The 27772-nt window shown below is 50.3% G+C and overlaps 12 protein-coding genes across 12 annotated transcripts; 8 read left to right on the top strand and 4 right to left on the bottom strand.

Moving 5' to 3' along the window:
• Window positions 1–1222: 1222 nt before the first annotated feature.
• On the top strand, window positions 1223–2073 carry N7443_005345 (MARVEL domain-containing protein; the record flags this gene model as incomplete). Its single annotated transcript, XM_056885401.1, has 2 exons — window positions 1223–1662; window positions 1728–2073. The coding sequence occupies 2 exons, from the start codon at window positions 1223–1225 to the stop codon at window positions 2071–2073; spliced, it is 786 nt and encodes a 261-aa protein (XP_056740849.1).
• Window positions 2074–2474: 401 nt separating this feature from the next.
• On the bottom strand, window positions 2475–4175 carry N7443_005344 (DnaJ domain protein; the record flags this gene model as incomplete). Its single annotated transcript, XM_056885400.1, has 5 exons — window positions 2475–2645; window positions 2710–3755; window positions 3828–3921; window positions 3976–4019; window positions 4070–4175. 5 exons carry the CDS (start codon window positions 4173–4175, stop codon window positions 2475–2477), a joined length of 1461 nt encoding a protein of 486 aa, XP_056740848.1.
• Window positions 4176–4456: 281 nt separating this feature from the next.
• On the top strand, window positions 4457–6070 carry erg9 (bifunctional farnesyl-diphosphate farnesyltransferase/squalene synthase; the record flags this gene model as incomplete). The annotated part of the gene is made up of 4 exons (XM_056885399.1): window positions 4457–4524; window positions 4608–5667; window positions 5722–5904; window positions 5951–6070. 4 exons carry the CDS (start codon window positions 4457–4459, stop codon window positions 6068–6070), a joined length of 1431 nt encoding a protein of 476 aa, XP_056740847.1.
• Window positions 6071–7022: 952 nt separating this feature from the next.
• N7443_005342 (hemerythrin domain-containing protein) lies at window positions 7023–7620 on the top strand (the record flags this gene model as incomplete). The annotated part of the gene is made up of 2 exons (XM_056885398.1): window positions 7023–7133; window positions 7189–7620. The coding sequence occupies 2 exons, from the start codon at window positions 7023–7025 to the stop codon at window positions 7618–7620; spliced, it is 543 nt and encodes a 180-aa protein (XP_056740846.1).
• Window positions 7621–9166: 1546 nt separating this feature from the next.
• Window positions 9167–9994, top strand: N7443_005341 (A4/G1 family peptidase; the record flags this gene model as incomplete). Its single annotated transcript, XM_056885397.1, has 1 exon — window positions 9167–9994. One exon carries the CDS (start codon window positions 9167–9169, stop codon window positions 9992–9994), a length of 828 nt encoding a protein of 275 aa, XP_056740845.1.
• A 240-nt stretch (window positions 9995–10234) lies between these two features.
• N7443_005340 (FAD-binding oxidoreductase) lies at window positions 10235–11634 on the bottom strand (the record flags this gene model as incomplete). The annotated part of the gene is made up of 2 exons (XM_056885396.1): window positions 10235–10975; window positions 11026–11634. 2 exons carry the CDS (start codon window positions 11632–11634, stop codon window positions 10235–10237), a joined length of 1350 nt encoding a protein of 449 aa, XP_056740844.1.
• Window positions 11635–13760: 2126 nt separating this feature from the next.
• Window positions 13761–15347, top strand: N7443_005339 (Alpha/Beta hydrolase protein; the record flags this gene model as incomplete). The annotated part of the gene is made up of 8 exons (XM_056885395.1): window positions 13761–13856; window positions 13934–14059; window positions 14111–14185; window positions 14233–14418; window positions 14474–14732; window positions 14786–14977; window positions 15028–15213; window positions 15265–15347. The coding sequence occupies 8 exons, from the start codon at window positions 13761–13763 to the stop codon at window positions 15345–15347; spliced, it is 1203 nt and encodes a 400-aa protein (XP_056740843.1).
• Window positions 15348–16783: 1436 nt separating this feature from the next.
• On the top strand, window positions 16784–18269 carry N7443_005338 (class I SAM-dependent methyltransferase; the record flags this gene model as incomplete). Its single annotated transcript, XM_056885394.1, is given in 8 exon segments — window positions 16784–16843; window positions 16902–17015; window positions 17068–17095; window positions 17166–17291; window positions 17309–17420; window positions 17467–17659; window positions 17687–17779; window positions 17844–18269. The coding sequence occupies 8 exon segments, from the start codon at window positions 16784–16786 to the stop codon at window positions 18267–18269; spliced, it is 1152 nt and encodes a 383-aa protein (XP_056740842.1).
• Window positions 18270–18556: 287 nt separating this feature from the next.
• On the top strand, window positions 18557–20374 carry N7443_005337 (LipA and NB-ARC domain protein; the record flags this gene model as incomplete). Its single annotated transcript, XM_056885393.1, has 1 exon — window positions 18557–20374. One exon carries the CDS (start codon window positions 18557–18559, stop codon window positions 20372–20374), a length of 1818 nt encoding a protein of 605 aa, XP_056740841.1.
• Window positions 20375–20720: 346 nt separating this feature from the next.
• N7443_005336 (TauD/TfdA dioxygenase family protein) lies at window positions 20721–21941 on the bottom strand (the record flags this gene model as incomplete). Its single annotated transcript, XM_056885392.1, has 3 exons — window positions 20721–21150; window positions 21208–21787; window positions 21839–21941. The coding sequence occupies 3 exons, from the start codon at window positions 21939–21941 to the stop codon at window positions 20721–20723; spliced, it is 1113 nt and encodes a 370-aa protein (XP_056740840.1).
• Window positions 21942–22362: 421 nt separating this feature from the next.
• On the bottom strand, window positions 22363–24058 carry N7443_005335 (proline permease PrnB; the record flags this gene model as incomplete). The annotated part of the gene is made up of 2 exons (XM_056885391.1): window positions 22363–23813; window positions 23881–24058. The coding sequence occupies 2 exons, from the start codon at window positions 24056–24058 to the stop codon at window positions 22363–22365; spliced, it is 1629 nt and encodes a 542-aa protein (XP_056740839.1).
• A 2405-nt stretch (window positions 24059–26463) lies between these two features.
• Window positions 26464–27616, top strand: N7443_005334 (zinc-dependent alcohol dehydrogenase family protein; the record flags this gene model as incomplete). Its single annotated transcript, XM_056885390.1, has 3 exons — window positions 26464–27316; window positions 27373–27468; window positions 27525–27616. The coding sequence occupies 3 exons, from the start codon at window positions 26464–26466 to the stop codon at window positions 27614–27616; spliced, it is 1041 nt and encodes a 346-aa protein (XP_056740838.1).
• Between the last annotated feature and the right edge of the window lie 156 nt (window positions 27617–27772).

Raw genomic sequence — 27772 nt, 5'->3', positions numbered from 1 at the left:
GTTACACAATTGGATCGACCCGGAACATTCTATGTTGGGACCCCCATAGGCTCCGTTTACTCTTCTCCGCATTTTTGCAAGGAGCTCTGGGGAAGCAGACTCAATTCGGGAAACGATTGACCCACCTCCACGCGGTGACGTTTTCCGGGTGATGAAGTCATTGCAATCAAGTATGCGGAGTGTGAGGTTGAACTAGAAATGCTTAGGAGGCTTGGAAGTCTTCGTCGACGGGAAAGGCAGACAAGGTAGTCCAAAACAAGATGCAGCCCTATCGGGGGCATAATTAAGTCCGAGACCTTCGGATTCTACGGGCGAACTTCGGAAGGTTGGCCCTAAGCATTTTTACATCATCGGAAGAGCTTGACTGAAGTCTTGGCGTAGTTGGGCGCTCGCTTGGGAAATTTTAGGCTGATGATGCTCAAAACAGAATGATTGATTGCTGATCTTTCGGCGAAATGCGAGATCCACTGAGAACCTGAACTGTGCTGAAGCTGCAAATCGAGCAAACCAAACCAGAATGACTAATATGGAAATAAACACGACGATCCGTAAGCCCTAACTGAATCCTTCTTCAAGCTAGAGTTTCCAATCCTCGTAAATAAACCCTGAAAATATCGGCCCGCGATCTAAATGCGAGAGGTGGAGCAGCACCGTGAACCCTTTTTTGGCCAGCCATGGAGTATTCCATTATTCACTTCGTAAAAGAGGTTGAATGACTCATCACATCCACGGAGTGCATACTGCAGTGCTATGCACATCATGAATAGCTCGGAAAATAGAATAAAGACCTTGCGTATGACCTCCTCGAGCTCTCATTCCGGACCCGTTAGGACCCTAGTCCACACGCTCATAAGCCCCTTAGCGCCTTATGTTTATTCAGCTTCAGCTCCGCAAATGTGCCGGCCCGAAACACCACTCGCTTACATTGCACCGATTTAGGTCAGGGCCAGCGCCATTTCGACGTGGTCACTCGTATCCGACACGAACGACTGGGATGGTGTTTCTTTTGGTGGCGCCGGGTATCCGTCTCTTCCAATAAGGCTGATCCCTGGCTTCTTTTTTCCCTGTCTCGATATCGAGTCAACTTTGAGCCGCACGTGGGAAATGTCAATAGAAATAAAGGGCTGCAAGGGCGCCCCCCTTTGCTGTTGCTGTCCGTCACACTATACCTAGGAGTCTCTTTTTCTTTTTCCTCTTCAGCCCGGAAATATTGTCTGCAACCATGCTGGCGTTCCATATTGCTCTATATGCCATCATCGGCACCTGTTTTGCCTTCTCCGTGATTGAGCTAGGACTGTGTGCCTATGTGGTTGCTGTCTACACTGGTAGTCGCACGGAATCGTACTATGATTTCATTGCAGGTAACGAAGTCTCGCGGACTGTCCACGTCAGTACCCCGGGCATCTTGGCTTTCCTTGTCTTCTCTGCCGTCTGGTCTATGCTAGTCTCAGTCGTTGGCCTGGCCTTACCTCGGCTCCTCACTAGCAAGGGCAAGGCCACTGTCAAATCGAACAATATGCTCGGTGTCATCTTTACCGTTCTCTATGGTGTCACCTGGGTGTTCTGGCTGGCCTGCTTTGCCGATATCGCGGCCAATCTTGATGGTATCACCAGCTACAACGACTACTTGAACGCGGTGATTGCCTTTGCCGTCCTGCTTTGGTATATTTCTCCCTTCCCAGATTCCCTACTACTGAAACGTAACTAATTCTGTATTTGTCTTCTAGGCTCCTCTTTATGGCCCTTTTCATCCTGTCGATTCTAGCACTTTGCGGCGTGCTCTTCTCCGACTGGCTCGGCTATCAATCTATGCGCAATGCTGAGGCAGGCCACGCGCCGCAGGAAGTTCGGGAAGCCGGTCTTCCTGCTCATGATGCCACTGCTCATGATGTGCCTACCAGTACGGTTCCTGCTCCTCCTCCGTCAGAGTTGTCAATTCGCAATCGTGATGCTGAGGCTACGCATAACCAGACCATTAGTAGCACTCATAGCGTCTCATCGCCGTCGGCAATTACCAGCGTGGAGCTTAGCGGGGATAGCGCCGTCCACCCGTCCCACACGAGCCACGCCTAAAGTATCGTTGGAAAGGCGTGGGCCCCCGTTACAATAAGCTCGTGATGGTAATGGTGTAATGGTTGAGATTCATCGAGCGGAATGAATACCCAGAGAAGTTTGGAAACCCTTGAATGTCTAATAATGCCTGTCGATATGTCTTTGAAGGTCTTGTTTAATAATATGAACGTACGTTAATGGAATCTTTGTTATGAGCGGAGAAGAGGGAAGTTCTCGCTAGTCATCGGGGAGACCCAGGTATATCGGGCAATCTATGGTTCGAATTATGCGCAGTGTTCACGCAACATGGCCAGGTCGCTGTAACAGAGGGATCGACTATCCCCGTATCGCAATGGAAAGCAAACATATATATCCAGGCAATAAAGACGAAGGGAAAAGAATTAACACATTGGTAAAAGTGCTCAAGCAGTAGGCTGCTCCGAGGTGTGCTCATGCTCCTCGGAGTCGTGGTGGCCGTGCTTGGACTTCTTCTTTTCCTTCTTCTTCTCATCCTTGCCCTTCTTGGACATAGCCTCAGCCATCAACTGTTCAAACGCCATGTAGTCACCCTCCTCTTCGGGGTCTCGCGCGGCCTATTGTTGAGGTATTAGTATATGCGTAAAAAAGAGGGGCGGGTGTCAATTTGCGTAATCGTACCTTAGCGTAGATGTTTCCTGCGAGGACCAGCGCATGAGCGCGCTCGACGCGCTTCTCCAAACGAATTCGCTTGTCGCCGAGAACCTGGTCGCAAACCTCACGTAGGACACTTTGAATCTCAAATTTGCTGCCACGCCATGCCGCAGCGAGAATCTTGCCGGTCACCTTCTTTTCATACTCGGCCTTCTTCTCATCCGTCCAGTCCTCACCGCCGCGTTCCTCCAATTTGGCCATCTCCTCCATGGTCATTTGGGCGTCAATAGCGGTGGAGATGGTGGTCCAGGTCTCCTTGGCGAGAGTGCCCTTGTCCTTGAGACGCGAAAAGAAGCCGGAGATACCGAGGAACTTCTGCGACTTGAGGAAGGAGGTACCCTTCTGCGTGTAGGTGGCGCCGACGGCGTGCAGGATCTCCAAACCGAAGGACTCCATCTTGAGGTTCTCAACCTCCAGGCGAATCTTCTCCTCGAAAGCATATGTCACATCCTTGCCCTTGTCGGTCTCGGTCCAGACACTCAGACGATCAACCAGCTTGTTGGCTAGAGTGTTAACGCGCTCCTCGCGGGCCTTTCGCCGCTCCTCCTCAAACGCGTTGAGGCGCTCCTGTTGCTCCTTGGACAACCCCTTTTTCTTCTCCTTCTTGCGGAGCTCCTTCTCCTCCTGCGACAGACCAGCTGCCTCCATGCGCGCCTCCTCCTCGGACTTGTCCATGAGAGCCTGTTGACCCATGTATCGTCGGGGCGTGCTGGCACCCGAGCTCTGGCCAGAGGCTGCCGTAGGAGCTTGGGCTTCAGGCTTCCCGGCCTCGGCTGCTGAAGAAGCCTCGGCGGCGGCACCCTCAGTGGTCGCACCTTCGGCGCCAGTAGCCTTCATCTCCTCGTCGTGAATGTTGAGCTTCTCTTCGGCCGAAGCGGCAAGTTCCTCCTCCTCCATCTGCTCCATCGTGATGTCCATAGTCGCGGTCAGGTCTTTCATGAGAGAGATCTCGCCGATGAGGTCAACGAACGCCTCGCCACCGAAAATCATGCTGAAGAATTCGGACGGGTCCTCTGTGGTTGCCTGTTAGCCATTATGCTCTAGCCTTGATGCTCACATCCGAATAATCCGCGAGGTCGACGAACCGAAACCCCCACCGGGGACAGATTCCTCCTTGCCGAATTTGTCATATCGCTTTCGTAGGTCTTCGTTGCTGAGAACTTGGTAGGCTTCACCGATCTAGACAAGAAATTAGTCCAAGGCAGCGACGTTTACTGCGGACGGCGCGCATACCGCCTGGAATCGTTCGTGTGCGGTTTCGTCGCCGGGATTCTTGTCTATCGAAAAGCGTCAGATACATATCTCCTTCAAGATGCGGTCCGCCTACCGGGATGGGTGGTGATCGCAAGCTTGCGGTACGCCTTCTTGATCTCAAGCTCAGTAGCAGTGGGCGCGACGCCCAAGGCGTCATAATAGGCGGTATCAGCGACCATGGTGTGATGCTACAGAGCTGTGGATGCTCTGACACGGTCAAATAAGCCCGGATGAGCCGCGTTGGATAAAAAAAGATGGGATGATAAAAGAGAAAGCACTTTTTTGTTCCCCGCCATATGACGCCGTGTAGGGAATGGTCAGGTCACGTGGCGAAGTCTCTTAATTTCCTCGAGTTCGCCCCCTATTCCTCTTCTTCCCCGAGTCTCTGCAACTTGATTTCTAGCCTGTTTCTCTCTTTCCCTTCTTTCTTCGGATCCTTGAGTGTCCGAATTTGTCCAAGATGGGTTTTATTGGAACTGCCGCTTACCTCGCCCTGCACCCGTTGCAATTGAGAGCAATCGTTCAGTGGTACGTGTCCCCACAGCTTTGGAGCTGCCCTTGCTTGTTTTTGAGCTTTATCACATTCCGGACTAACTTCGTCGGTCTTATAGGAAGGTCTGGCACAACCCCCCTCACGAACGCGACGCCAAGAACGACACCGAGACCCAGAAGCAATGCTTCAAGTTTCTGGACCTGACCAGCCGTAGCTTCAGCGCCGTGATCAAGGAGCTTCACCCGGAGCTACTGCTGCCCATCTGTGTCTTCTATCTCGTCCTCCGCGGTCTGGATACCATCGAAGATGACACCTCCATCCCCTTCGCAACCAAGGAGCCGCTCCTTCGGAACTTCAAGGATGTCTTGACGGAAGATGGTTGGAACTTTACCGGTAACCGCCCGGAGGAGAAGGATCGGGAACTGCTGGTTCAGTTCCAGAACGTCGTCGCCGAGTTCAAGAACATGAAGCCCGCCTACCAGGCTATCATCAAGGACATCACAGACAAGATGGGTAACGGTATGGCGGACTACTGCGCTAAGGCCGAGAAGGACGAGGCGGCCGTGAAGACCATCGAAGAATATGATCTCTACTGCTACTACGTCGCTGGTCTGGTCGGAGAGGGTCTCACCCGTCTGTTTGTCGAGGCAGAGTTCGGCAACCCTGCCCTTCTCAAGCGCTCCAAGCTTCACAAGTCCATGGGTCTCTTCCTGCAGAAGACCAACATCATCCGTGACATTCGGGAGGACTTTGATGACAACCGGCGGTTCTGGCCCCAGGAGATCTGGTCAAAGCACGTTGACAACTTCGAGGATCTCTTCAAGCCCGAGTACAAGGAGGCGGCGCTTAACTGCAACTCTGAGATGGTTCTCAACGCCTTGGAGCACGCCGAGGAGTGTCTGTTCTACCTGGCTGGTCTGCGTGAACAGAGTGTGTTCAACTTCTGTGCCATCCCGCAGTCGATGGCCATTGCCACAATGGAGCTGTGCTTCCGCAACTACGACATTTTCGAGCGCAACATCAAAATCACCAAGGGTCAAGCATGCGAACTGATGATGGAGTCGACCCAGAACCTTGCCGTTCTGTGCCAGACATTCCGGAAATTGACTCGCGCAATCCACAAGAAGAATACGCCTAAGGACCCCAACTTCCTGAAGATTAGCATTGTTTGCGGCAAGGTACGTTTCATTACGAGTTGTTATATGATAAGTCACTAACTGCATGCTATATAGATTGAGAAATTCATCGAGACCATCTTCCCCAGTCAAAATCCCGAGGATGCTCAACGACGGGTGGCCGGCGAGATCACCGCCGCGCAGGCCAAAAAGCGGGAGGAGGATGCTGAGAACAAGTCCGACATCTACTTCCTGATGGGTCTTATGGGAATCATTATCTTCTTCGTTGCCGGTGTGATGGTATGTCCGCCTCGATCCTTGAGAATTCCCCAGCTAACTTTCATAGATGTTTGCGGCCTGGATGCTGGGTGCTCGATTCGACCTGGCCTGGAAAGAGATTACCTCGGGCAATTTGAGGCCTCCCAGCTATTACAAAGAACAGGCTGCTCTCCACGGAGAGCTCTGATGGACATTTTTTTCACTACACGGCGTTACGACTTTTATTGCCTAATCTTCGATTCCCCCGTCCGGTGGACTCTTGTTTTATTATTTCCCCATTCCATCCGCGCCACCGGTGCCTTGATGTGTATTGATAATAATATCCCATATTTTCAACCAACTTGACCTACACTGACCACCCCCTGCGGGATTTCCTTTAGCAAGTCCAGTTTGGCAAGCACGGATGTCAAATTGCGATCCAGCCCTTTCATGGCTGTGGTTGTGCCGAAGAAGTGCTGACATCGACGGGGATTCGTCTCTTTGTCCAGTGAGTACTAGATTTGTGTCCAACGATTCAGTTCGAGGTGGCACACGTCCATTGAAGATCTGGGATATCCGTAAATCATATATAGCCTTGGGTGTTAGAATGCAAATATGAAGCTATATATTGCCACACTACTTTGGCCGTCTTGAACGTCTTTCTTATATAGATATGTTTGTAACAGGGAGCGAGTATATCTCCGGGCAGTCTAACCCTGATGGCCTTTAGACCTGCTATCCACAGATGGTGCACACTACACATATACATATAGCGGCGGTCTCCAAGATGACGTCTAGAGAATTTCTCATCTCATCTTCGCTTGCTTCCTTATGGTAGGGATCTCCATGCTGACCAACTGATTTGCAATCGCCGAACAGTTGATTGCGGGAAACCGATTGGAAGCAGTTGCCGCGATCCACCGTCTATCCGCCGAATCAGAAATCTCTGCTTTCTCATCAATTCCAGATCTCTTCGGAAATGTAATTCTTTCAAGTCGCTTGAGCTTGATCTTGGATCTTGAACTTGAACTACTCTCACGCTGACTCGGCAGTGGTTCTCGCTCAACTGCCGTCCCATGCGCTTGCGACTAATTGTGCCCCCACTATCCCGGGCTCCTTTTGCTGCTCGTCTCTACTCATCTTCAAGATCTTTCAGCGTGATGGGTAACAAGAAAACTGCTCCATGTGAGGGCTCGGGCGGGTCCTTGCCCCCTCTGTCTCCCACTGAATTCCGGGCCTACAACCGGCTGTCGGAACAAATGGACGCTTTTGTCAGTGTTTTAATTCTCACGCCCCGCTCATAACTAGTCACTAACTCCGACTCAGCACAATCACTTCCGTATGACATGGAATCAGCTCTATGATGCTTGTACGAGCACCGGGAAACGGCCTAGTGGTCTCTCCGCCCGTCAAATGATCATGATGGGCCTCCAGTTTTGCTCCCAGCTCGACTTCCATCACTCCATCGAAGAGCAGCACATTTTCCCCGTGCTTGCGAAGAAGATGCCTGAGTTCCGCAAAGAGCTCGAGCTGCTGACCCAGCACAAGCAAATTCATGCCGGCCTGGAGAAACTCGAGGCTTATCTTGAGAAATGTCGTTCTGGCGAGGAAGATATGCGCCGCGAAGAGATCAAGCGCCTGATGGATGGGTTTGGAAAAGTGCTCTGGCAGCATTTGGACCAGGAGGTCGAGACTCTGAAGGCTGATAACATGCGCCAACACTGGTCTGTCGAGGAGATGCGCCGTCTTCCTATGTGATAATTTTCTTTGTTCATTGCAGCCTCAATACCCCAATGCCTGTTACACCACATCTTTCCATACACTCCAATATTCTTATTCATTTTTGTTTTTTTTCCACTGTCAAAATTGAAGATTGAAGATCATTTGGTGTAGACCCTACGCGTCCCAAAATCCTTGGCGAGCATTGATCTGGATCCAGATGACCTGATTCGAGACAGGACATCATACTGAAACACCGTCCATGATGATCAGTCCTGCGTTGGAAGTGACACCCTCCCGTGCCAATATCACCAAGAACAGTTGACTCAAATCTAGCTCTTATGATGGAGTGTGTTTGATTTTACAGCATTGCATCGCAGTCTCATGACGATAACCTCAGGTCAGAAATCTTCGGACCTTATGATTATCGCTGCGATACCCTGAAACCTACAGCAGAAGGTGCCACGGGGAATGCAGATAATATCTCGACCATTTGGAGATCCTATTACTCCTTTTGATCGGCATTGGCTTGCCGCATCGCGCCTTTGTTGCTGCACCCGTAGCGAAATCGAACCCAGGACGGGTTGAGCGACGGAGAGGTCAAATTTCGAGCCAAGAAATGCTCAACGCATTTTACTGTTTTCGGCATTCCTCATTCCTCTTTCGGAGACTGTCCAACCATGCTAGGTGTTGGTCATCTTGGGAATGTTGAACTCATCTCTCAACCCCTTGATTGGCGTGAACGTTCTGCCCGACCCCCCCCCCTTAACCTGTTTTTGTCCACGAGTCCGCCGCAAACACATTCCGTGGCCGAGTTTGATTCTAGATGCCTTCTATCTATGATATCATCGCTGTGCGTGAGCACCATGAGTCTGACTGTCGTGCATTAGAATCCCCTTGTTTGTTGTGTATTTTGAGGTTCACGGCAACTATTTTTAGGATCAACACTACCCTAACCCACTTCTCGTGGGGCTCGATATGGGGTATATAGAACAATTATCTTTGTTCTGCTATATCCTGAGGTTCCCCCGATCATTGGTGGATCCCGTGGCCTGCAGACAGCGGGACTTGCCGATCTTCAACCTATCCGTCGCGGCTCCGCAGCCAAATGTTACAGTCCCTGGAGAATGCAGCCGTCACCCAGATGCGCAAGCCACTCATCACCTTGTTCGCTGTCTCAACCCAGTCGTCTGATGATCGCGGAAGTGTGCCAAATCCCGGCCTACAGGCCACGCTGGTGGTCAGTCTTGAAACGGGCGTGATCAACACTATGCGAGCACCAATGTAGCGCATCAGTCTGGTCTGGATTCCTCGCTGTGATCGCTTGGCTGCCCTGCTCCGTCTCCGCCTCCCCGCTGCGCGGGGCCGGACAATGGCCGGTGAGCTCTTGGGATGGAGTCAGGATACACCACCACGAGATCCACTTCCCCATGCGGCTTCATTGTCGCATGCGACCTTTGAAAGACAAGGATATAAGATTGATTTACCAGCCCGGTGCTCTGAATTTACCTCTCGCCTCGCCACTTTTTCGATCGCTCCTATTATATTCTTTTCCGGAGTCTTGTCTCGCTCATCCACTGCCAACATGAAGTTTACCACTGCGTCCCTCGCTACGGCCATGTTGGCTGGTATTGCCCTTGCAGCTCCTCGCCCTGGTCTTGCTGAGCGCCTGGAGCAGCGTGGTGTCTTGCAGCGCTCGTCTCAGCCCGCTGGCAGAATCGACAACTCCGACAAGGAGAATGGCATCCTTCTCAAAGAGGGCTCCGATGCCAATGTTCAGTACAGCAACAACTGGGCCGGTGTCGTGCGCGAGTCGCCCCCTGCCAGTGCCACCTACTCTGCTGTTTCGGCCACCTTCACAGTGCCCGATCCCACGGCCACCGACAACTCGGGTGACATGCAAGCTGCCTCCGTCTGGGTTGGTATTGACGGTGACACCTATACCAAGGCCATCCTGCAGACCGGCATCGACAGCTACGTCCAGAACGGCGAGAAGACCTATGATGCCTGGTACGAGTGGTACCCCAATAGCGCCGAGAACTTCGACATTGACTTGTCTGCTGGCGATGTTATTGTTGCCACCGTCAAATCTTCTTCGCCTAGCAAAGGTGTTGCCATCATTGAGAATATGTCTTCCGGCAAGACTGTGACGAAGACTCTTACGGCGCCTTCTTCCGATGCCACTCTGGCTGGACAGAACGCCGAATGGATCGTTGAGGACTTCAATGCTGGCAGCTCCCAGGTTCCATTTGCCAAATTTGGCACTGTGACTTTCACTGGTGCTCAGGCTGAGACTGACGGTGGCGCTTATGGTGTCAACAACGCTGAGATTCTCGACATTCAGCAGGGTGGAAAGTTGCTTGCCGAGGTCAACATCGAGAGTGATACCCAGTTCTCCGTCACTTATGAATAAACTTGCGGCCTTTAGACAGCAGGCTGTCAGCTACTTGTATATAGCCATGATAATTGCTTTTCGGAGTTGATGGATTGGCGTTTCTGAGACCGAGGCTATTGGAGCTATTTGTCTATTTGCGATGACTTATCAGGTCGTGCGTATATTAGATCTGGATTATACCTGAATTTCTTAATATCATAGTTGAGCTATTACTATTCTGAGTTATCATGTTCTATCCGTCCCTTGCCTCTCATGCCATCAAAGCCGGATCACAGTATGCTTGAACACATTATCAGGATCATACTGCTGCTTGATTTTTTTTAAATCATTATAGTAGCTTCCGTAATACATTTTCAAATCAAGATCATTCGTGCTCGTTAATGGAGGGTAATTTGACTGCACGAAGTTTCTGGGATCGGTACTTTTCAAGGCCGCAATGAATTTCTGAGCCCATACGAGGTTCTCCTCAAGCTTCTCCGCCGACGCAGCCATCGGGATCACCTCGATAGTAAAGTGCGGGATTCGATTGATGAATACATTTGTCAAAGATGGCTTCAGAGCCTCGGCACGAACTTCGTGAGCAGTGAAGATGACTTCAGGGTTATTGGGCTGCAGCGGTGCGTGCTCGGCGATCACATCCAGGACCTCAGGGGTAAGCTGATGCAGACACAAGGAGTACATCGTGCCATAAGTATGCTTGGGGACCATGGAGTCCGTGATCGCATTAAAATCAGCCAGGCTCTGCACGGTTACAGTGTTCACTGCCACGGGACCCCACGAAGAAATTCTTGATAACCATTTCTGGCCTTCTTCAGTGTCGGCCGAGGCCCACATAAAAAGAACCACAAGAGACTTTCCGACTGGACCGTTCATAACCGATTGGTACACAGTGAGACGTGATGGAATGCCTTCTTCTTTGAGCTCCCAATACTTCATATTGAAATGATGGATTCTTTCACCCAGGTCGCCCGGATTATAGATTATGGCTCCGGCTAGTACCTTTGTACTTGTTAGAATCGACAAAATGATAAATATCAGATATCACCTACCTGATTCAAAGCATAGACTTTGATCTTGAGTTCGTAAATGACGCCAAATGCCCCTCCACCGCCTCGAATTGCAGTGAGCATGGTCTCGTCAGCGTCACGAATAGATCCCCTTGCATCGATCACTTTAGCTCCCAGTATCTGGTCAACACCCATCCCACATGTAGCACTCAGAAGACCGTATCCGCCATGGATCGCCCATCCAGTATAGCCCACGGTTGGTGTCACACTGTGGGGTGTGGTCACTCCATGCACTTCTAGAGCTTTGAGGAGACTCATGGAGATTACACCACCGCCTACTCGTGCGGTCAGACTCTCAACTTCAACTTCAACGTGGGAGATCTCGCGCATATCAATTGTAATTCCCTCGTGGATTTGTGATCGTCCGTACATGTCATGGCCACCCCCGCGAATACTGAAAGGCAGGTCATTCGCAGTCAATACTGATATGAGTCCCGCAATATCCTCGGCAGAACGAGGTCGGACGATCATCGCAGGGACTTCACGAACGTTAAGAATGAATCCTGGGCGAAGCTCCGTGTAGTCCGGTGACTGCGGAGTAGCATAATGAATATGGGTGTTTTCCGACAGAAATTTGGTCAGCTGTTCCATCTTGGTGATACGATCAAATGGGAGTTCTGAAAACTCCGAATTCTGCGGCGAGTTTATAAGTGAGCAGAGTGGCGAACAGAGAGGGATGGACAGCCCATCGTGCTAGGTAGTAGCGGGCACGAATCACGGCCTTGCACAACCGTACCTTCAGTGGCTGGAAAAACGCATCATCCGGCAGGATGTGAAGCTAATACCATTGGATATAGCTTACGATAGTATCTGCGCCACGTAGTGGTCTTTGGACGCCTTATCCCTAGAGTTTTCCTGGCGGAGCCTTGACGGTCTTACTGCACCTGCATCGCCCGCAGCAGCATCTCGTCGCGTTTCTACTGTCCTGAAAGTTCTAAATTTGCAGACGGAGGCTTCAACACAGTCTTTCTTCTGCGAGCAAAGAATGACCGTGAACTGATCGCGCGATCATCATTCGATCAATGGTGCCTGGAATGCGTGGGGTTGGGAAATCGTGCCACGGGCACCATCCCAACGAATGCAGAAACTGAAAAAGAAGAGCCACCTTGCTGTTTCTGAGTCTAGGCTAATCTGGGAAGGAATTCAGTCAACCGACTTTTCAACTACCAGGCAGTATCTGGCCAGGGTCGGGGTGTGACTTGGGATCTTTCGAAGCTATGGAATCACCGGCGAGGAATCCTGGCTACAATGGTGGAAGCATGGGTTAGAAGAAATCTGTGAACCGTCAAGCATCGATGATATCCGATATCTAAGCATTTCAGTCGGTCAACTTGAAGTTCACCGACATCGGGACGAGATCCGACCGTGTGGGGTGGGACATCAAGGTTCCTATAGGTTCTGAGTCATCGCCACCGATATCCATATCTTTAAATCTTTAAATTCTTTCATACCAATTCAAATCCATTCATTCTTTCATAATGGCGGTTCTTATTGAGTCGGCGGTATTCCCTCGTGATTTAGAGGCGGTTCATGCTTTATTTTCGGGCTACTCGTCGTCATTGAGAATCGACCTCACTTTCCAATCTTTTCAAGACGAACTTGACTTTTTGCCCGGCAAATATTCAGAGTCTCAAGGAGGAGTTATCCTGATCGCACGAGGGGGGTTGGCCATGCCGATCACAACCTTGCATTACACTCGGGGCCAACTTCCAACCCGACGGTCCGCATCTTCCCTGCCGTCGGATGCGTCGCGTTAAGGCGTAGTCCCGACAATTGGTGTGAAATGAAACGCTTATATGTGCTGGAAGATGCACGAGGCCTCAAGCTCGGTGACAAACTGGTCGAAGCTATTGTTGCACAAGCCAAAGCTTTTAGCTACCGGGGTATCCGCTTGGACACTCTACCCGATATGACTGTAGCCCAACGACTTTATCGTCGGCATGGATTTGTGGAAATAGAACCTTATTATGACACACCTATCGAAGGTACTATTTTCATGGGCTGTGAATTCACCCGCTCGTGAATATCTCTCCTCATCTCATGGCACAGCAAAGTATCAGCCGACGCTTGATTAGACTACTTATATATTGCTCCGGGAAACACAATGTTTTCGGATCTCTGACTGAGACGTCGCAACCCAAAAGTTTGTCCGACCAGTCTGGTGTAATCTCAGTCTGTGTACAACTGGCTTTTCCATTGCAAATAGAACATTTCACACCAAGAAAGAGCGACCCCAAACCAGTCACCTCAGTAAAATCAAACTTGAAAAATGTATTATTGAGTACAACCCTACGGAGTAATCAATTATGAAGCTCACGAATTTAACATGTGACTTAGTATATTACATCCGAAGTGAGACTCAGGTTTCAGGTTTCTTAGGATTATAATCTTGAACAATAGAAGCCGATCTCGCACTCCGATCTCAGATGCTGTTAGTCACATTGCGTATACAAAAACCCATTCCTGCAGGCATAAAGTGATGGAGCGGGTCTTAAATCCGTACGATCGGGTGATATTTCACCCAAATGAGAGATTAACAAGGGGTCGGAGGTGCTCGGGGTTTGACCCTTCTTAATGTCCGAGCTGCAATGTCTCATCATACATACAAATATGTCGTTCGGGAAAGCAAGTTTATAAGGCCAAAGAACGGAAATAATTAAACCAGAAACTCAGCGAATTTGAAAACAACCTCAAAAGCATTCCATGTCAAGCAAATCATGACCCACCAGCCTTTAGAAGTTCTTGTCGTGGGTGCGGGCATTGCCGGACTGTCTGTAGCTATTGCTCTCGGGAAACAGGGCCATCGAGTAGTCGTGAGTATTGCAGTGCAACAAGACCATATGTGGGCGAGTAATGAAAATGCTGATAAAGAGATGCATATGTGACTTAGATCCTAGAAAAGTCTCACTTCCTTAAGGAGGCCGGAGCTGCAATTCACTTGCCACCGAACGCCACGGCGTTATTGGAATGGTTGGGAGCTGACCCGGCGACTTTCGAGGGTGTTCTACTGAATAAGGTGAGATTTGTTGGAACAGAGATAATATGGCTCACTCATCGGTTCATCTAGATCAACCGATATGACATCGAGGGCGACCTCAAGTTTCAAAGGGATTTCGAGTCCATCAGGCACAAGTGGCAGGCCGTACGTGGTCACATTATTTAGATGTGAGTCGGCTAATCCCCTTCTAGGAGTGGTACCTTGTCCACCGAGTCGGCCTCCATAATGCTCTGAAGGAGCGTGCCCTTGAAACTGCCATCCTCCACACAGGATGTACAATTACGCGAATCGACATCGACAGGCTACGCCCATCAATCACGCTCAGTGACGGCCGTAATTTTGAAGCAGATATTCTGCTAGGAGCTGACGGATTGAACGTCGGTTTCTTTTTACTTATTTCTCACCTAAAGATCCACCTGACCACTTCACTAGTCCCAGCTCCGCAAAACGATTGCGCCGATGGCATCTCCTCCATTTCGAGCAGGCAAGACATGCTATCGCTGGGCTATTCCGACGGCTGATCTGAAGATACATGAGCTTACTCGGGGCTATGTTCAAGAGCCAGGGGTGTTCATGGAGTTTGAAGGCCCAACCCGTCGTTTGGTCGCTTATCCATGCTCCGACAACAACGTCTTCAACATTTGCGCTTTCATCTCCGCTGACCCGAACCAAGAAGCCGATCAGGATGAAGGTTAGTGACTCAATTCCGATACCATGTATTCTAGCTTATATTAGTGTCTCTAGGCTGGCAGACTAGCGCGGACAAAGGAATCGTCGTCGATGCCTTCTCCCATTTCAGCATTGGGGTCAGACAGATGATTGACAGCGCCCCAAACCCAATCAAGACGTGGAGCATGTATGATATGCAGACTTTGCCCACCTGGGCTATACGTAATACTGCACTACTGGGTGATGCCGCGCATCCATTTCAGCCACGTATGCATATTCAAATCTTCATAGTGAAACACTTGACTGACTTGAGACAGACATGGGCCAAGGTGGTGCAATGGCTATCGAAGATGCGGTCTCCATCGCCATGCTGCTTCCATCTGGCACGAAGACATCCGACATTCCGGTACGCCTTGGGCTTTACCAGTCATCGCGTCGACCGCGAGTTGAGATGATTTTGAACTTCACCCGCATGAATGGTCGCGACGATGAAAGAATTTCACGTATGTTTTCCTTCCACTCTGTAACCATGGAATTCGTTGACAAGTTACTAGCCGCTGAGATGGTGAAGTTCATGGAAATCTGTGTGGCGTACAACGAGATGGAGAACTGCACAAAGCTGCTGGAGGCTTTGTGAACAGCACTCCAAGAGCCATGCGCAGAATCGTTTCGTGATTGCCATTCCCCAAATCGTGGTTCTTCTTGAATATGCGAGAGTGGATTTATGGGCCTCACAATCGTACTGTACAATAATGACTTGATGTCTGTGGTGGTGGGCACTTGTCGAAAGTTGTAGCCTATGATGTGATTAGTGGTGTACGTAAATATTTAATGGCGTGTACAATTCCTGCGATCATGGACCATACTCATTGCCACATTGTTGGGGATGGGGACGCATGCTTGAAGTGATTCGGCAATTATTGCCCCTAGGATATGCAGGCGGTAGAGTGGTAGACGCTGTAGGCATGATTGTGGCTACATCGGCATCATCTGTCCTGGGAAATAAAATGTGAGCCAAGAGTCTCGATTCAGGCTGCCTTATTATCGTTGTGGCGACACGGGGGATCGGTTGGACAGGTCTATTCTGTCGACATCCGCTCCACTGAGTCCACGGATTCCGCTTGAGTATTGGTTACCGAATGGCTTGTAAAGGAGGGGGTCTGATCAGACATTGGTGGCCGAAATTGAATAATTACGACCCACATGAAAGTTCTCACAGGTTCGAGTCTCGTGGCCCGTGAGCCATAATTAAGCTTTGACTCGAGCTCGTGCCGATTGTCGAGCCCGATAGTCTGGTGGATTCTCGATGTGGTGCTGACCACGTCGTGGTCTTCCCGTCCCTTCACCGGCCAGATATCCGAATTCCATCTTCTGTGCACTATTTTAGTGGGACAGACTTTTCAAGCTGCACCCCTGCTATCCTAATCTCCACCTGCACCGGTGCGCTGGGTCGGTGGCGGGCTTCTTCGGTTCAAAACTGGTTTAGTCTGGCCCCAATTCCTGCAACTCAGAACGCAGACCGCCTATTTCCACAAAAATATTTCCAAATCAATCGCATTCTTACAGGTGCAGGTGCAGTTGCAGGTGGAATTTGAGAGGGGTCGGTCCGGCCTTGCTTACACCTGGGATCCGACTCTCCGTCTGAACCTTGGGCTATATATACGATGGTCAGAAAACAAGCACCGTGATTCAGCTCTCGTATGATGTTTACAAATCTAGAATTATACGGGCCAATCCATTATTTGTTCACTGATCTAGCTCCAAGACTCGTTAGTTGCTATGATTCCTCTGGAGAGCATCTGTCTTGGGTAATTCCCGACACAATGGTTGAACACAGTGGGTTTTGCTAGGGTAGATATTTAACTTCCAAAAATATGCTCTCACTTGTGTCTGGTCCCAGTAGCTTGGTTCGGGGTCGTACTGTTTCTATAATGCGCTGTCGCTCTCATCACTGCCCGGACTGCGTCGCCCCCAGTCTCGGGCCTTTTCATCTTATTCACTTCCCACACCCAGCCTTTGTCATTTTGCTCACGTCCATCTCTTGTCATATACTAGCATTATTCTGCCATCACTATGATGGATTTCTTCCCACATCTGGGCTCAAATGGAATTGAGGTGGACGCCGAGCCCGGCGTAAGGGTCAATGAAGAACCGCAGTCGTGCCTAATTACTGAATCATTTTCTTCCTCAGTCTTCCAGTGATCACGATAGCATACGCAGTGACCTGACGTCCTTGTCTGAGTCTGTGTACGCGAATGTTTACGAGAACGGTCGTACTTATCACGGTTATCGGCCATGGAGCTATGTATGTTCAAAGCGCAGTCTTCTCGTTCTCTCTAAATCTCTAACCAGTCCAGGTTCTTCCAAATGACCAGCGAGAGCAAGGTAAGTCAATTCTTTTAATTGATTTTCCCTTTTACGAGACCTACGATTGCCATACAAACAAATTGTGCAGACAGATTGCAGGTCATGCATCATATATTTCGGTTGTTTTTCGATGGCGAAATTTGCGCAACCAGACTCGAGAACCCTCAAATGATACTTGATATTGGAACAGGCACCGGCATTTGGGCAATGGAAAGTCTGCTACTTCCCCAGGTGCCAATTTGTTCTGTTATGTCGGCATGTTCACTGATAAAGCTGTAGTCGCCGACCAAATTCCGGCCGCTGAGGTAGTCGGGGTGGACCTTTCGCCTATACAGCCCATCTGGTGAGAATTTCTTTGGGAAATGACAAAATTTTGCTGATACAAACAGGGTCCCTCCAAATTTGCGCTTCATTATTGACGACGTGAACCAAGAAATGCGCTTTCCATCTAATTCCGTCGACTTCATTCATGTGCGGGGACTCGCTGGCAGCATTGAAAACTGGTCATCATTTTTACAACAATGTTACAAGTATGGGCGTCTCACGATCCCATTAGGTCATGTTCTTTGTTTCCAGGAGAGGGTCTAACAATCAATCAGTCGCCTCAAGCCTGGTGGTCGTCTCGAGATATCAGAATGTCGCCCTCAGGTGCACTGTGACGATGGAACTTATCCCGATGACTGTTACCTTCGGACATGGGTAGTAAGTTTGACACTACCTCTGAGCAGCAAACCGCGAGTCGCACGTATATGCTGATCTGCACTAGGATGAGTTTAATCGAATAACTAAGATTCAAGGACGCACCTGGGATATCATGCCAGAGATTCAAGGGTTGTTAGAGGATTCATCATTTCAAGATATCCACTTATCCGATAACAAGATTCCGATCGGACCATGGGCAAAAGATAGAAAGCTGGAAGAGATCGGGCGCTGCTTTCAGGCACAAATGGCCGAAGACGCCATCGAGAGCTACTCTCTTGCCTTATTCACTCGCTTTGGTGAATGGAAACTTGCCGAAGTTCAGGTACTATTGGCGCACTTACGCTCGGAACTCAAATCAAACAAGATGCACATCTACTCATATCTGTATGTTCCCACTAGCCGCCAGCTGAGCAACGCTAATTATTCTCAACAGCACATATGCCACGGCGAAAAAGCCGGCGACATAGCTTTCATTATCCTCCTAGTTTGAGCGTCATTGATCTCAAATGGAAAGATAGATATTGTGGTTACATTCTATCGAGTTTTCGTACTCGAAGGAACGGAATCCGACGGCCCAACAAGCTTCGCAATAACAATGTCACGACGTAATTCTGCTTCGCTTGTAACTTTGAATGATCTTGACTTTCATGCCCTTTCCAAAAAAAAACCCGATGTTCTGTTAACTTGAAATGATGCCTCAGGTGTCCAGATGACTGATCACGGCATCGATCGACGTCGACGCGTCTTTATTCCTTCGCAGTGAGTCATGCGTAGACAATGGAGTCTGCAAATCTGCGGCCTGGACCGTCGGATCAATTCCGTATCAGGCGGAAGCCCGTGTCAAACCCGAATCTGCGTGGAACTGCAAATGCAGATCACCAGTTGTCTCACGCCACAAGCTCCCCTGCTCTAGTACCACCGTCATTATTGCGGCCCCCATCTTATACTGAACTTTATGGACCAGCACCCCAATCACCCCAATTACCTCAACCCGATTCCCTTCACAGGCCCCGAACGGCGGGTGCCACGACGTCAACATCAACGACACCACCTCCACCACCTCCGTCATCGGTCCAGAAAGCATATGGCGAAGCGCGTCACTTTCTCGGTGGTCTCATTAATCATCCAACCGAGTCTAATAAGCACTTTACAATCTTACGGCATTCTCATGGCTTAGTGTTCTATCGTGGTAACACTACATCGGTGGCTGTATCAATATTCTCCGATGCCCCTTTGCCATTTGACCGTACAATATGGTTACAGAGCAAAGGATGGTCCGGAAACACCGGAATGCGTACCAAAGCGCTGCTTCGTCTTAACAATAGCTGGCTTGATGTCACACCGGGCATGCCGATCCGGGCGGACCAAGTGAAGCCAGACGATGAACGCGCCTGGCAGCGCGATATCAAAAAGTTCCGCAAAAAGGCACCTGCGCGTCCTCGAGATACACATAAATTGCGAGAAACGACCGTTGTGCGAATTCCTGCCGAGGCGGGTGATGGCTATTTCCAACTGGTCCTCTGTCAGGGACTAAAAAAGAAGGTTCTTTGCTACAGCCCGGTCTTTCGAGTTCTTTCGACGTCGGCCAATCCACATTCCCTCCGAGGAGCCAGCTTGAGTACACTGCCATTGGAGGTTGGGGCAATGGTAGTCAGCCTCTATGCGCAGACGGCTGCTCGGACAGTAGCTACCCCTGCGGCGGCGGTAGTCACGGCCAAGGTGAATCCCTATCGCCCCTCGTGGGTGACGCAAACCGCGGTGCAGAAAGTCTACTCTGCTAGCGGAGTCCAGGATAGAGTGGGCGGGGTTTTGAATCCATCTGTCGGTTCTAGTCAGAGATCTGCGATTGGTCAAGAACCTCCGCCATTCACGGGTACTGAAGTGTCGCCTGTTCATGAGGGGCCACAACTGCCTTTTCCAATGATCTTCAAAGCTCGTGGGGAGCTTGCACACACGCCGTCTCCCAACAGTCTCAACGAAACTCCAAAAATGGCTCTAACGAAGGTTCCGGACTGGGTTCCCGAGCAGCTGCGTGGCTACTTCTTTGGCTGGGCACGTTTCTGTACAAACCTCACTAAAGATGCTGCTCCTGGGCCGTGGTGTCCTATTGTCTTCTCAATCCGCACTTTGGATCCCCTGCAGGTCTCAAGGGTCGATATGGCACAAATTGCAAGGCGAACTGTGACTCTTCGTCTCTTGGATGAGGTTCCTATCCAGACGACCCAACTTGATATTCGACTCATGGGATTCCTTCGAGATGACATTCCACCTCCGACTGGAAGCAGCAGTCAAGAGCTTGCGGACGCACAGGCTGCAGCAGCGGAGGCCGCCCTTCTGGCCGATGTTTACGATGTATCTGTGGTGCAGAACACATTAGCCCATCCGGCATGGGCGCCAGAAGTGCCAAGCGCTGCCGAAATTCAACGGCAAAATACCAGCTGGGCTGATAAAACTCGGGAAGGATACGCCACTGCGAGAGCCCGTGGTCTTAAATGGGTTGAGCAGGTGCCCTTGCACCGGCTTGGGGTTCGGTCAGCGACAGACGAGTGGAGAGAGAGGCAAGTTGCGGTGAATGGATTTTACATAGTTCGATAAGTCATTCCAGCGCGCTTGTACTTTTCTCTCTTAGGTTGCGAAGTACATAACATACCTATTTAATGTGTATAATAGTTCAAAGTCTATTTTAATATCTATTTCAATCATATTGACTTCATCCCTGGTTGTAAAATGCTACTTCTGGTTCCAAAATTGCCGCGTAGTGGATTACACAGTGATACACCCTTCTCCACGTTGTGAAAGTTAAACAAAAATAGGATACGTTTCTAAACGAGTGTTCTATCGTGGGTATATGACTCTTAAGAAATAAAATCAAAAGCACCATATCCTATGTGTCATGTCCCATCGCTAAGTGATCTTGGTTCAATAAGCCTGGTGGCAAGTCTTATGGTCCCACGGGAGGCTCTGAGGCAGCCAAGTTGCACTGACGGAAGAGGCGCACCTCATCCGGCTTGAAGGCGCCCACGACAGAATGCAAAACACCTCTGTTGTTGAATAGAACCAGATCACCATTCTCCCAGTCATGAGGATAGACATACTGAGGGCTGATGGCCGGTCTCTGCAACTTGTAGATGATTTCACGCACGCGCTGAAGGTCATCAATCACGGTGCCATCGGCGCGGTGAATCCGGCGGATGGCAGACGGGTGCACCTGCATCGCCAGTTTACCGGTGACTGGGTTCTTCCAAAGCATGGGGTAAATCATGATCTTCTCCTTGTCAATGGGAGGCAGTTCTGACTCGGGCAACTCGAGTCCTTCTGAATGCAGACCGAGGCCAGTGGACCTTGACTGGGCAGAGCTCATCCAGATATAGCTAATCAAGACTGGTCAGCGCATTTCCTACGGTTTTTAGCCTGAAAGAGTGACTCACGGGTGAGGAGCATATTCAATCTTGCTCGTTCGCACGAACTCTTGGTCCTCTGGAGATAGACCCTCGTACATTTGCTGGCCGCTCACGAAAGCGGTCGTGCCGAGCGGGACCTCCATGGTCTCGTCAGTTCCATCATCATATAATAGTGTCTGGCGGCGGCCCTTTGGTACATTGACAGCCAAAAGCGTTGTCACCTGGGGCGGGTATAGATCATAGAGGGCCGCATCAATGTGCCAGCGGTAGAATCGCGTGAAGTCGTAATCTTTGTCATCGGGAATGTGGTCTTTGTGGAATGTTCGGTGGTGGGGATGCTTCAGCTGGATATTCTCCAACCCTTCATATGAAGGAACGAAGCCATTCCCGATCACTTGCACTTGTGGCTGGTGGGGAACGGTTTTCAGATCGGGGTGGAGGATGCTTCGCTTAGCGTCGATGGCCTTGCCATGGCCATAGCTCTCCGACGCGGGATCAAAGCGCTTGGTGAGCTCGTATTGCGCTTTGGGGGAGAGCTTATGCTGGTTTTTGAACACGATGACGTGATGGTGATAAAGCGCGTCACGGACGGTGGCAAACTGCTCGTCTACCAGATCTTAGCCAAAGGTCTTCTGAGGAACAATTTTGGAACACGAACTGGTCAAAGTCTCCAGATCGATGCCATCGATCTGAGCACCAAAGTCAATCTTGGAGCCCGCCGGGGGCTCCAGCGGTCGGACGGTCGGGGGAAGCACGGCCATGGCCGGGTTGTGAATAATTTCCGGATCGGCCAAAACAGCTCGGGCCGGGCATAAGCTTTTTAAGTGTATTCGGCACCGAAGAAGACCGTGCGTCTTTGTCGATGGAATGTGTCGAAAGAGAAATCGGTTGACGGCGTCCACCGGAGGAAAGAAGAAGTTATAAGGAGGCAAATTGCCCCAGAGATGCCCCCGATGCCCCGGTTTTCTACTATCGCCTGCGGGCGAGTGCGGAGATCTTCGATAAGATACGATCAGATGCCGAGCGGATGAGATATACGAAGATTAACGAGACTAACTGCCGATCTAGGCCGAACAACGTGAGATTAATTATTCACCTGCGCCTTGACATGAGACTGGGATGTCATCTCATCTCCATCACCGGTCACAATAATCGGAAAGGCAGCTCGGATACATAAACTATCTACCATATCTTCCACCACGGCCCACGCGGCCTCTCTGGCAATTCCGCCTCGATAATCTCCTGCAGTCCGGTCTGCATATCGACTTCTTCCGGACGCCATGCCCATGGATCGCTCCAGTACAGAGCTCGGTGGCCAAAGTACAGCACCAAAAAGGCGGGAATGCCGATATACGCAGTGAAGAAATTGCTCACAGACCACTCGGAAGGGAAAAAGACAGTAAACCCGTTGATCAGCAACATCAAGGTGGAACCGGCCATGCCAAAGTACGCCCCGTATGGCTGGATTCTGGAGCGATATGGCATTTCAATACCTTGTGCGTCTACTGCTTTGCGGAATCGGAAGAAAACGACGCAACAGCAAATCCAGGAGATGAAACCCGAAGTGTTGGTGAAGTTGACGAACCAGTTGAAAACGATTGAGCTCGAGTTGCCCACCGACAAATAGGCAAGTGCTGAGAAGCAGGCCGATGCGGCCACGGCATAGTATGGCACGCCCCATCGGTTGCAGGCCTTGAAGACGCTGGGTGCATTGCCCGACACGGCCAGTGAATACAAGGAGCGTGATGACATGTATAGGAACGAGTTTCCGGCTGACCAGGCTGAAGTTAATACTGCCGCGTTGACAATGTGATCCAGAACTGGAATTCCGGCGTTTTGGATGCCCACCACGAATGGAGACGAGTTGACAGTCCCGTCGCCGGTTGTCAGCCGACCAGCGTTGGACGGGCAGATGACACCAATAGCCAGAACTCCGAAGATATAGAAGAAAACAAGACGATAAATGTATCGCCGGGCTGCACGAGGCACATTGCGACGTGGCGACTCCATCTCTCCACCACTGATGATGATCAGCTCCGGTGCGAAAATGAAAGCAATCGCGCTAGATACTGTGCATTTCAGCAGACCAACGAATCGTCCTGTGTCTCCTTTCACCAGATACTGATTGAAGGAACCGGGATGCTTCCAGTAATGGAAGCCCAGCAATTCTCGATTTGGTCCGCCGCCCCAGAAAAGAATGAAGGACACCATCAGCAGTCCGATCAAGGTGATGATCTTGACGCCAGAGAACCAAAACTCGGATTCGCCATAGAATTTCACGGGCAGGAAGTTCAAGGCGATAATCACAACCATCATGATCGAAATCCAAACCGCGATGTTAATGGTCCCGTGGGGGTCCCAGTATCCAATGACCAGTCCAGCTGCTGTGATCTCGTATGGAACCAGGATTCCAAGCGAGTACCAGTACAAGTATCCCATTGAAAATCCCAAGCTTCGCGATACATATCGGAAGCCGTGATAGCTCATCGTGCCTCCATGGACAGGAAGGTAGGCACCGATCTCTGCGATCGCAGTGACGAGACCATACACCATTGCGGAGATAAAGATGTATCCAATAAGCAATGAGGCAGGGCCACCGGTGGCGAGCGACTGGCCTGATGACACAAACAGACCTGGTTGACTTGGACGTTAATAATGAGCTTCCAGGTGAAAAGCTCGATACTTGGGGAAACAACTTACCAGTCCCAATCGTGCCACCCAAGGCCATAAGCTGAACATGTCGACTCTTTAGACCACGTTGAGTCGTGGCATAGCGATCGTCTAGAAGATCTGCTTCGATGAGCGTTCTCACAGTCCTCCCTTTCTCGGAGAGCGGGGGCTGGTCGGCCATAGAAGTGGTGTGTTCGACCGTCGCCATTTTATGCGAACACAAGTAGAAATAAGATTGAACCTGTTTCAAGTGGAGCACCAGCCAGAAACGGGCATCTTTAAAGCTCTCAAGGTGCTAACAGGGCCTGCAGTCAGCGAACCCTCTGCAAAGACCCTAAGCCAACAGGCGACGGGCAAATGCGGGCTTTCTCATCCATGACTGGTCAGGGGCCTCGTGATAAGCTAACCGATGTCAAGGCTAAGCCACTAACAGTCTGGGGTAGAACACGAGGCTCTAGCCTTAGGCAAAGAAAAGATAACGCCGAAGGGTATGATCTATGTTTCTTGAGGTTTCTTTTAATCTAGCCTCGGAGTTTAACATCGATTAAGGCGTGGCTCTTGTTTTTGAAGTGTTGCAGAATACCTTGTTTTCGGACCTAACTACCCTACCAGCGCTTGTGACTCTAACCGTCCATTCCTGAAGTTGTACGCCGCGGTTGCTGAAAACAAATTCTTTCCTTATCTCTACACTTTTCAGAGGATTGGTTTAACTTGATTCACCTTCAGATAACCAACCTCCAGCTCAAGGGTTGCCAGCCACACCGGCAACTGCCGGTAGACCGGAATGGCGTTGAAGATGTGAGAAGCCGGAAAGCCTCAATGGACGACCCTTTTTGGCAACAGGCTCAGCACCGGACCGGCCACCGGACCGGCAATGTATAAAGTGCCTAGCAAATTAGCTCTTCTCGCGCAAGCCTAGAGTCGACGCCCAAATCCTTTCTGTCTTATCAGCATGCGACAAATACGCAGGGAGTGCGGCCAGCAAACGGAAGGAAAAGCAAGCCGAATGGTATACTTGCCACTACGCTCGACACGGAATAGACTCGGACGATCGCCAATGATATTGCGTTAACGTACGAGGTGTCATCAGAACCAGCCACGGGTCAGGCCCAAGACGGGCCATGCCTGTTATCAGGCATTAGGCTAGACTGGAACTGGAATAGCTACATTTCGCAAATTTTCATATGCCAATAGTCAACTAGATAGTTGGTTTTACCGAAATTAAATTTTAAATTGCATTAGACTTCGAACAGGCTTCTAGAAGTTCGGAAACAAATGATACCGAAAAAAGTGATGCCGGGAGCTCCGCTGGGCATCATTTCGCTGCTACAGGATGCCTGTAACCCCGACTGAAAACAATGCTGAAGAAAAGACAATGAGACTGTATTATTCCTAGTCTTGTGTTCGGCCCAGCTTCAAGGCAATAAATAGATTTGAGAAAGAATGATCTATTCACTTTGAGATTGTATGGCTCTTATGTTGCACCGAGGATCATGCCAAACAAGTAGTTGCCACAGACTTAGTCGCATTAGGAGTAATCACAAGCGTCTTCTTGTATCGCGCGCAGTAGTCGCATTCTTTGTCGTAGTGCTTAGACTTGGCACTTCCGGGTTCAACGTCAATTACACTCTATCTCTCACAGCAGCCACATTCGTGCAGGCAACATCCCCTACAAAGCCGACAGGCGATTTGCTTAATCTCCCCCTAGGCATATGGCTTTCTAGCTCGTCTCAAGAGTAGTGCCCTTGCCAGATTGTCCGGTCATTTGGCCTAGCTAGGTCTTTCAGGGAGTATGCCACGAGCGCAGCTTCATTAGGTTGTAGGGAGCCTCAAGAGCAATCCTTGCTTGTATCCTCATTTATCATACATACCTCTATAAGATCTTGGAGAGTATCAAGTCCTCTCCATATCTATCTAAATTAAGCAGTGTATTATTCTCGGGAGCTCTGCTTTGAGAAGACTTCCCCAGCTTTGAGATGGGCGTGTCAACTTTCAGCGCTGAACGAGGGATCATGCCAGAGTCTTGAGATACCAATTTATTGAAATTCGATCAACCATTGAGGAGTCACTTCGAGATAATCTTGGAACCTCGTCATCAGGAAACTTCAGGGCTATTTGCTGAATCCCTATATACTAATCTTGGGCGGATCTGAATTTCAATGAAAAAGGTCCGTGATGTGTTTTGAGAGCCATCCGCGCGCGTGTTGGGAGGCAACATTTGAACCACATATTCTACGCCATTGAATGTAATTCAAAAAACGTGTCCCCGTTCCATGCTGTCATCCATTCAGTGTGATTCAATGTTGAGTGGTTACGACGGAATAACTCCACCCCCACTTCCCCGCCACGGACCGCCACTTCCGCGTACTACATGGGTCCGGGGTCGGTCGATCACCGATGAGCTCAGACACTCCACTTGGATGTTAGCTGTTGTGGCCGGATTCACCGTGCTGAATGATACTCGATACGAGTTGGTTGAGGGTTACCAAGAATCCGACGCATTCCAACAGTCGCTCCGCACGTTGCCTGTAATACAACTTTTCATGCTGAAATTGGCTCACAAGCCCAGCAGACTCCACTCACTTAAGGTAACAATTAACCGGCCCAACAACCATGAAAGCCCTTGTCTACACCGGCCCAGGAACAGTGGAAGTTCTGGATCGCCTCAAGCCGACCATCCAGGCGGCCACCGATGCCGTCGTACGCATATTGCACGCGTCTATCTGCGGCACGGACCTTCATATCCTCAAGAACGACGTCCCTGACGCACAGCCCGGACTTGTCCTCGGTCATGAGGGTGTTGGTGTGGTCGATTCAGTCGGTTCGGCTGTTCAGAGGATGCAAGTCGGCGATCGAGTGTTGATCTCCTGTATGACATCGTGCGGCGCATGTCGGTACTGCGAGCGAGGTATCACGGCGCACTGCCTCACGGGAGGATGGCGGTTGGGAAAGAATATCGATGGAACCCAGGCCGAGTATGTTCGAGTCCCTCATGCAACGCTCTCATTGCACCCGTTGCCTTCGTCCATCGACCCCAGGGCTGCTGTTGCCTTGTCCGATGCCTTTCCCACTGGGCTGGAATGCGGTGTCCTCAGCTCAAACGTCCAACCAGGAGGGTCCGTGGTGATTGTAGGTGCAGGGCCCGTTGGTATGGCTGCTCTTCTCACTGCGCGACTCTATACGCCGTCGCTGATCGTCATGGTCGACCTTGACGAGACACGTCTTGAAATGGCCCGCAAGTTTGGCGCGCATGCGACTGTGAATTCATCCGGCCCCGATACTCAGCAAAGACTGATGGATTTGACGCAAGGAGAGGGATTTGATTCGGTTATTGAAGCGGTCGGTATCCCTGTGACTTTTGCGATGTGCCAACAGTTGGTTGCCATAGGCGGCCGAATTGCAAACGTAGGCGTACACGGGACTAGCGTGGACCTGCACCTAGAAACACTGTGGGATCGAAATATTAGTGAGTGCCGGAGACTAGGAAAATAACGAGTAGGGATGGTAAGGCTGATGTGTTAGGTATCCACATGTCGCTAGTGAACGCGACGAGCACGCCGCGTCTCCTGCGTCTGGTGGAGTCGGGAATGTTGGATATCGGCTCCATGGTGACCCATCGTACGTATTATCTAATCTCCAGCCTTCTCCCAAAGCGATGTACTGATTCATAACAGATTTCCCGTTCACTGAAGCCACCACAGCATACGATACGTTCAAGGCGGCGTCAAGCCATCAGGCCCTGAAAGTAGCAATTGATTTTGTGTGACATGATGGCCCACAAGTCCAGTCCTCTACACTGGCGATATACGGGTACCCTCTGACGGGTCAAATTCGGATCACTTTTTATGTCGTACCTGTCGTACACAATCACAATGCAATTCACCTTTTCCTCGTGCTCAGTCCCCCTTTTCATGAGCATATG

Source organism: Penicillium atrosanguineum (assembly GCF_028827265.1).
Source record: "Penicillium atrosanguineum strain IBT 20685 chromosome Unknown utg000004l_segment0_segment0, whole genome shotgun sequence".
Lineage (NCBI taxonomy): Eukaryota > Fungi > Ascomycota > Eurotiomycetes > Eurotiales > Aspergillaceae > Penicillium > Penicillium atrosanguineum.
This window is presented reverse-complemented; position numbering and strand designations above follow the sequence as displayed.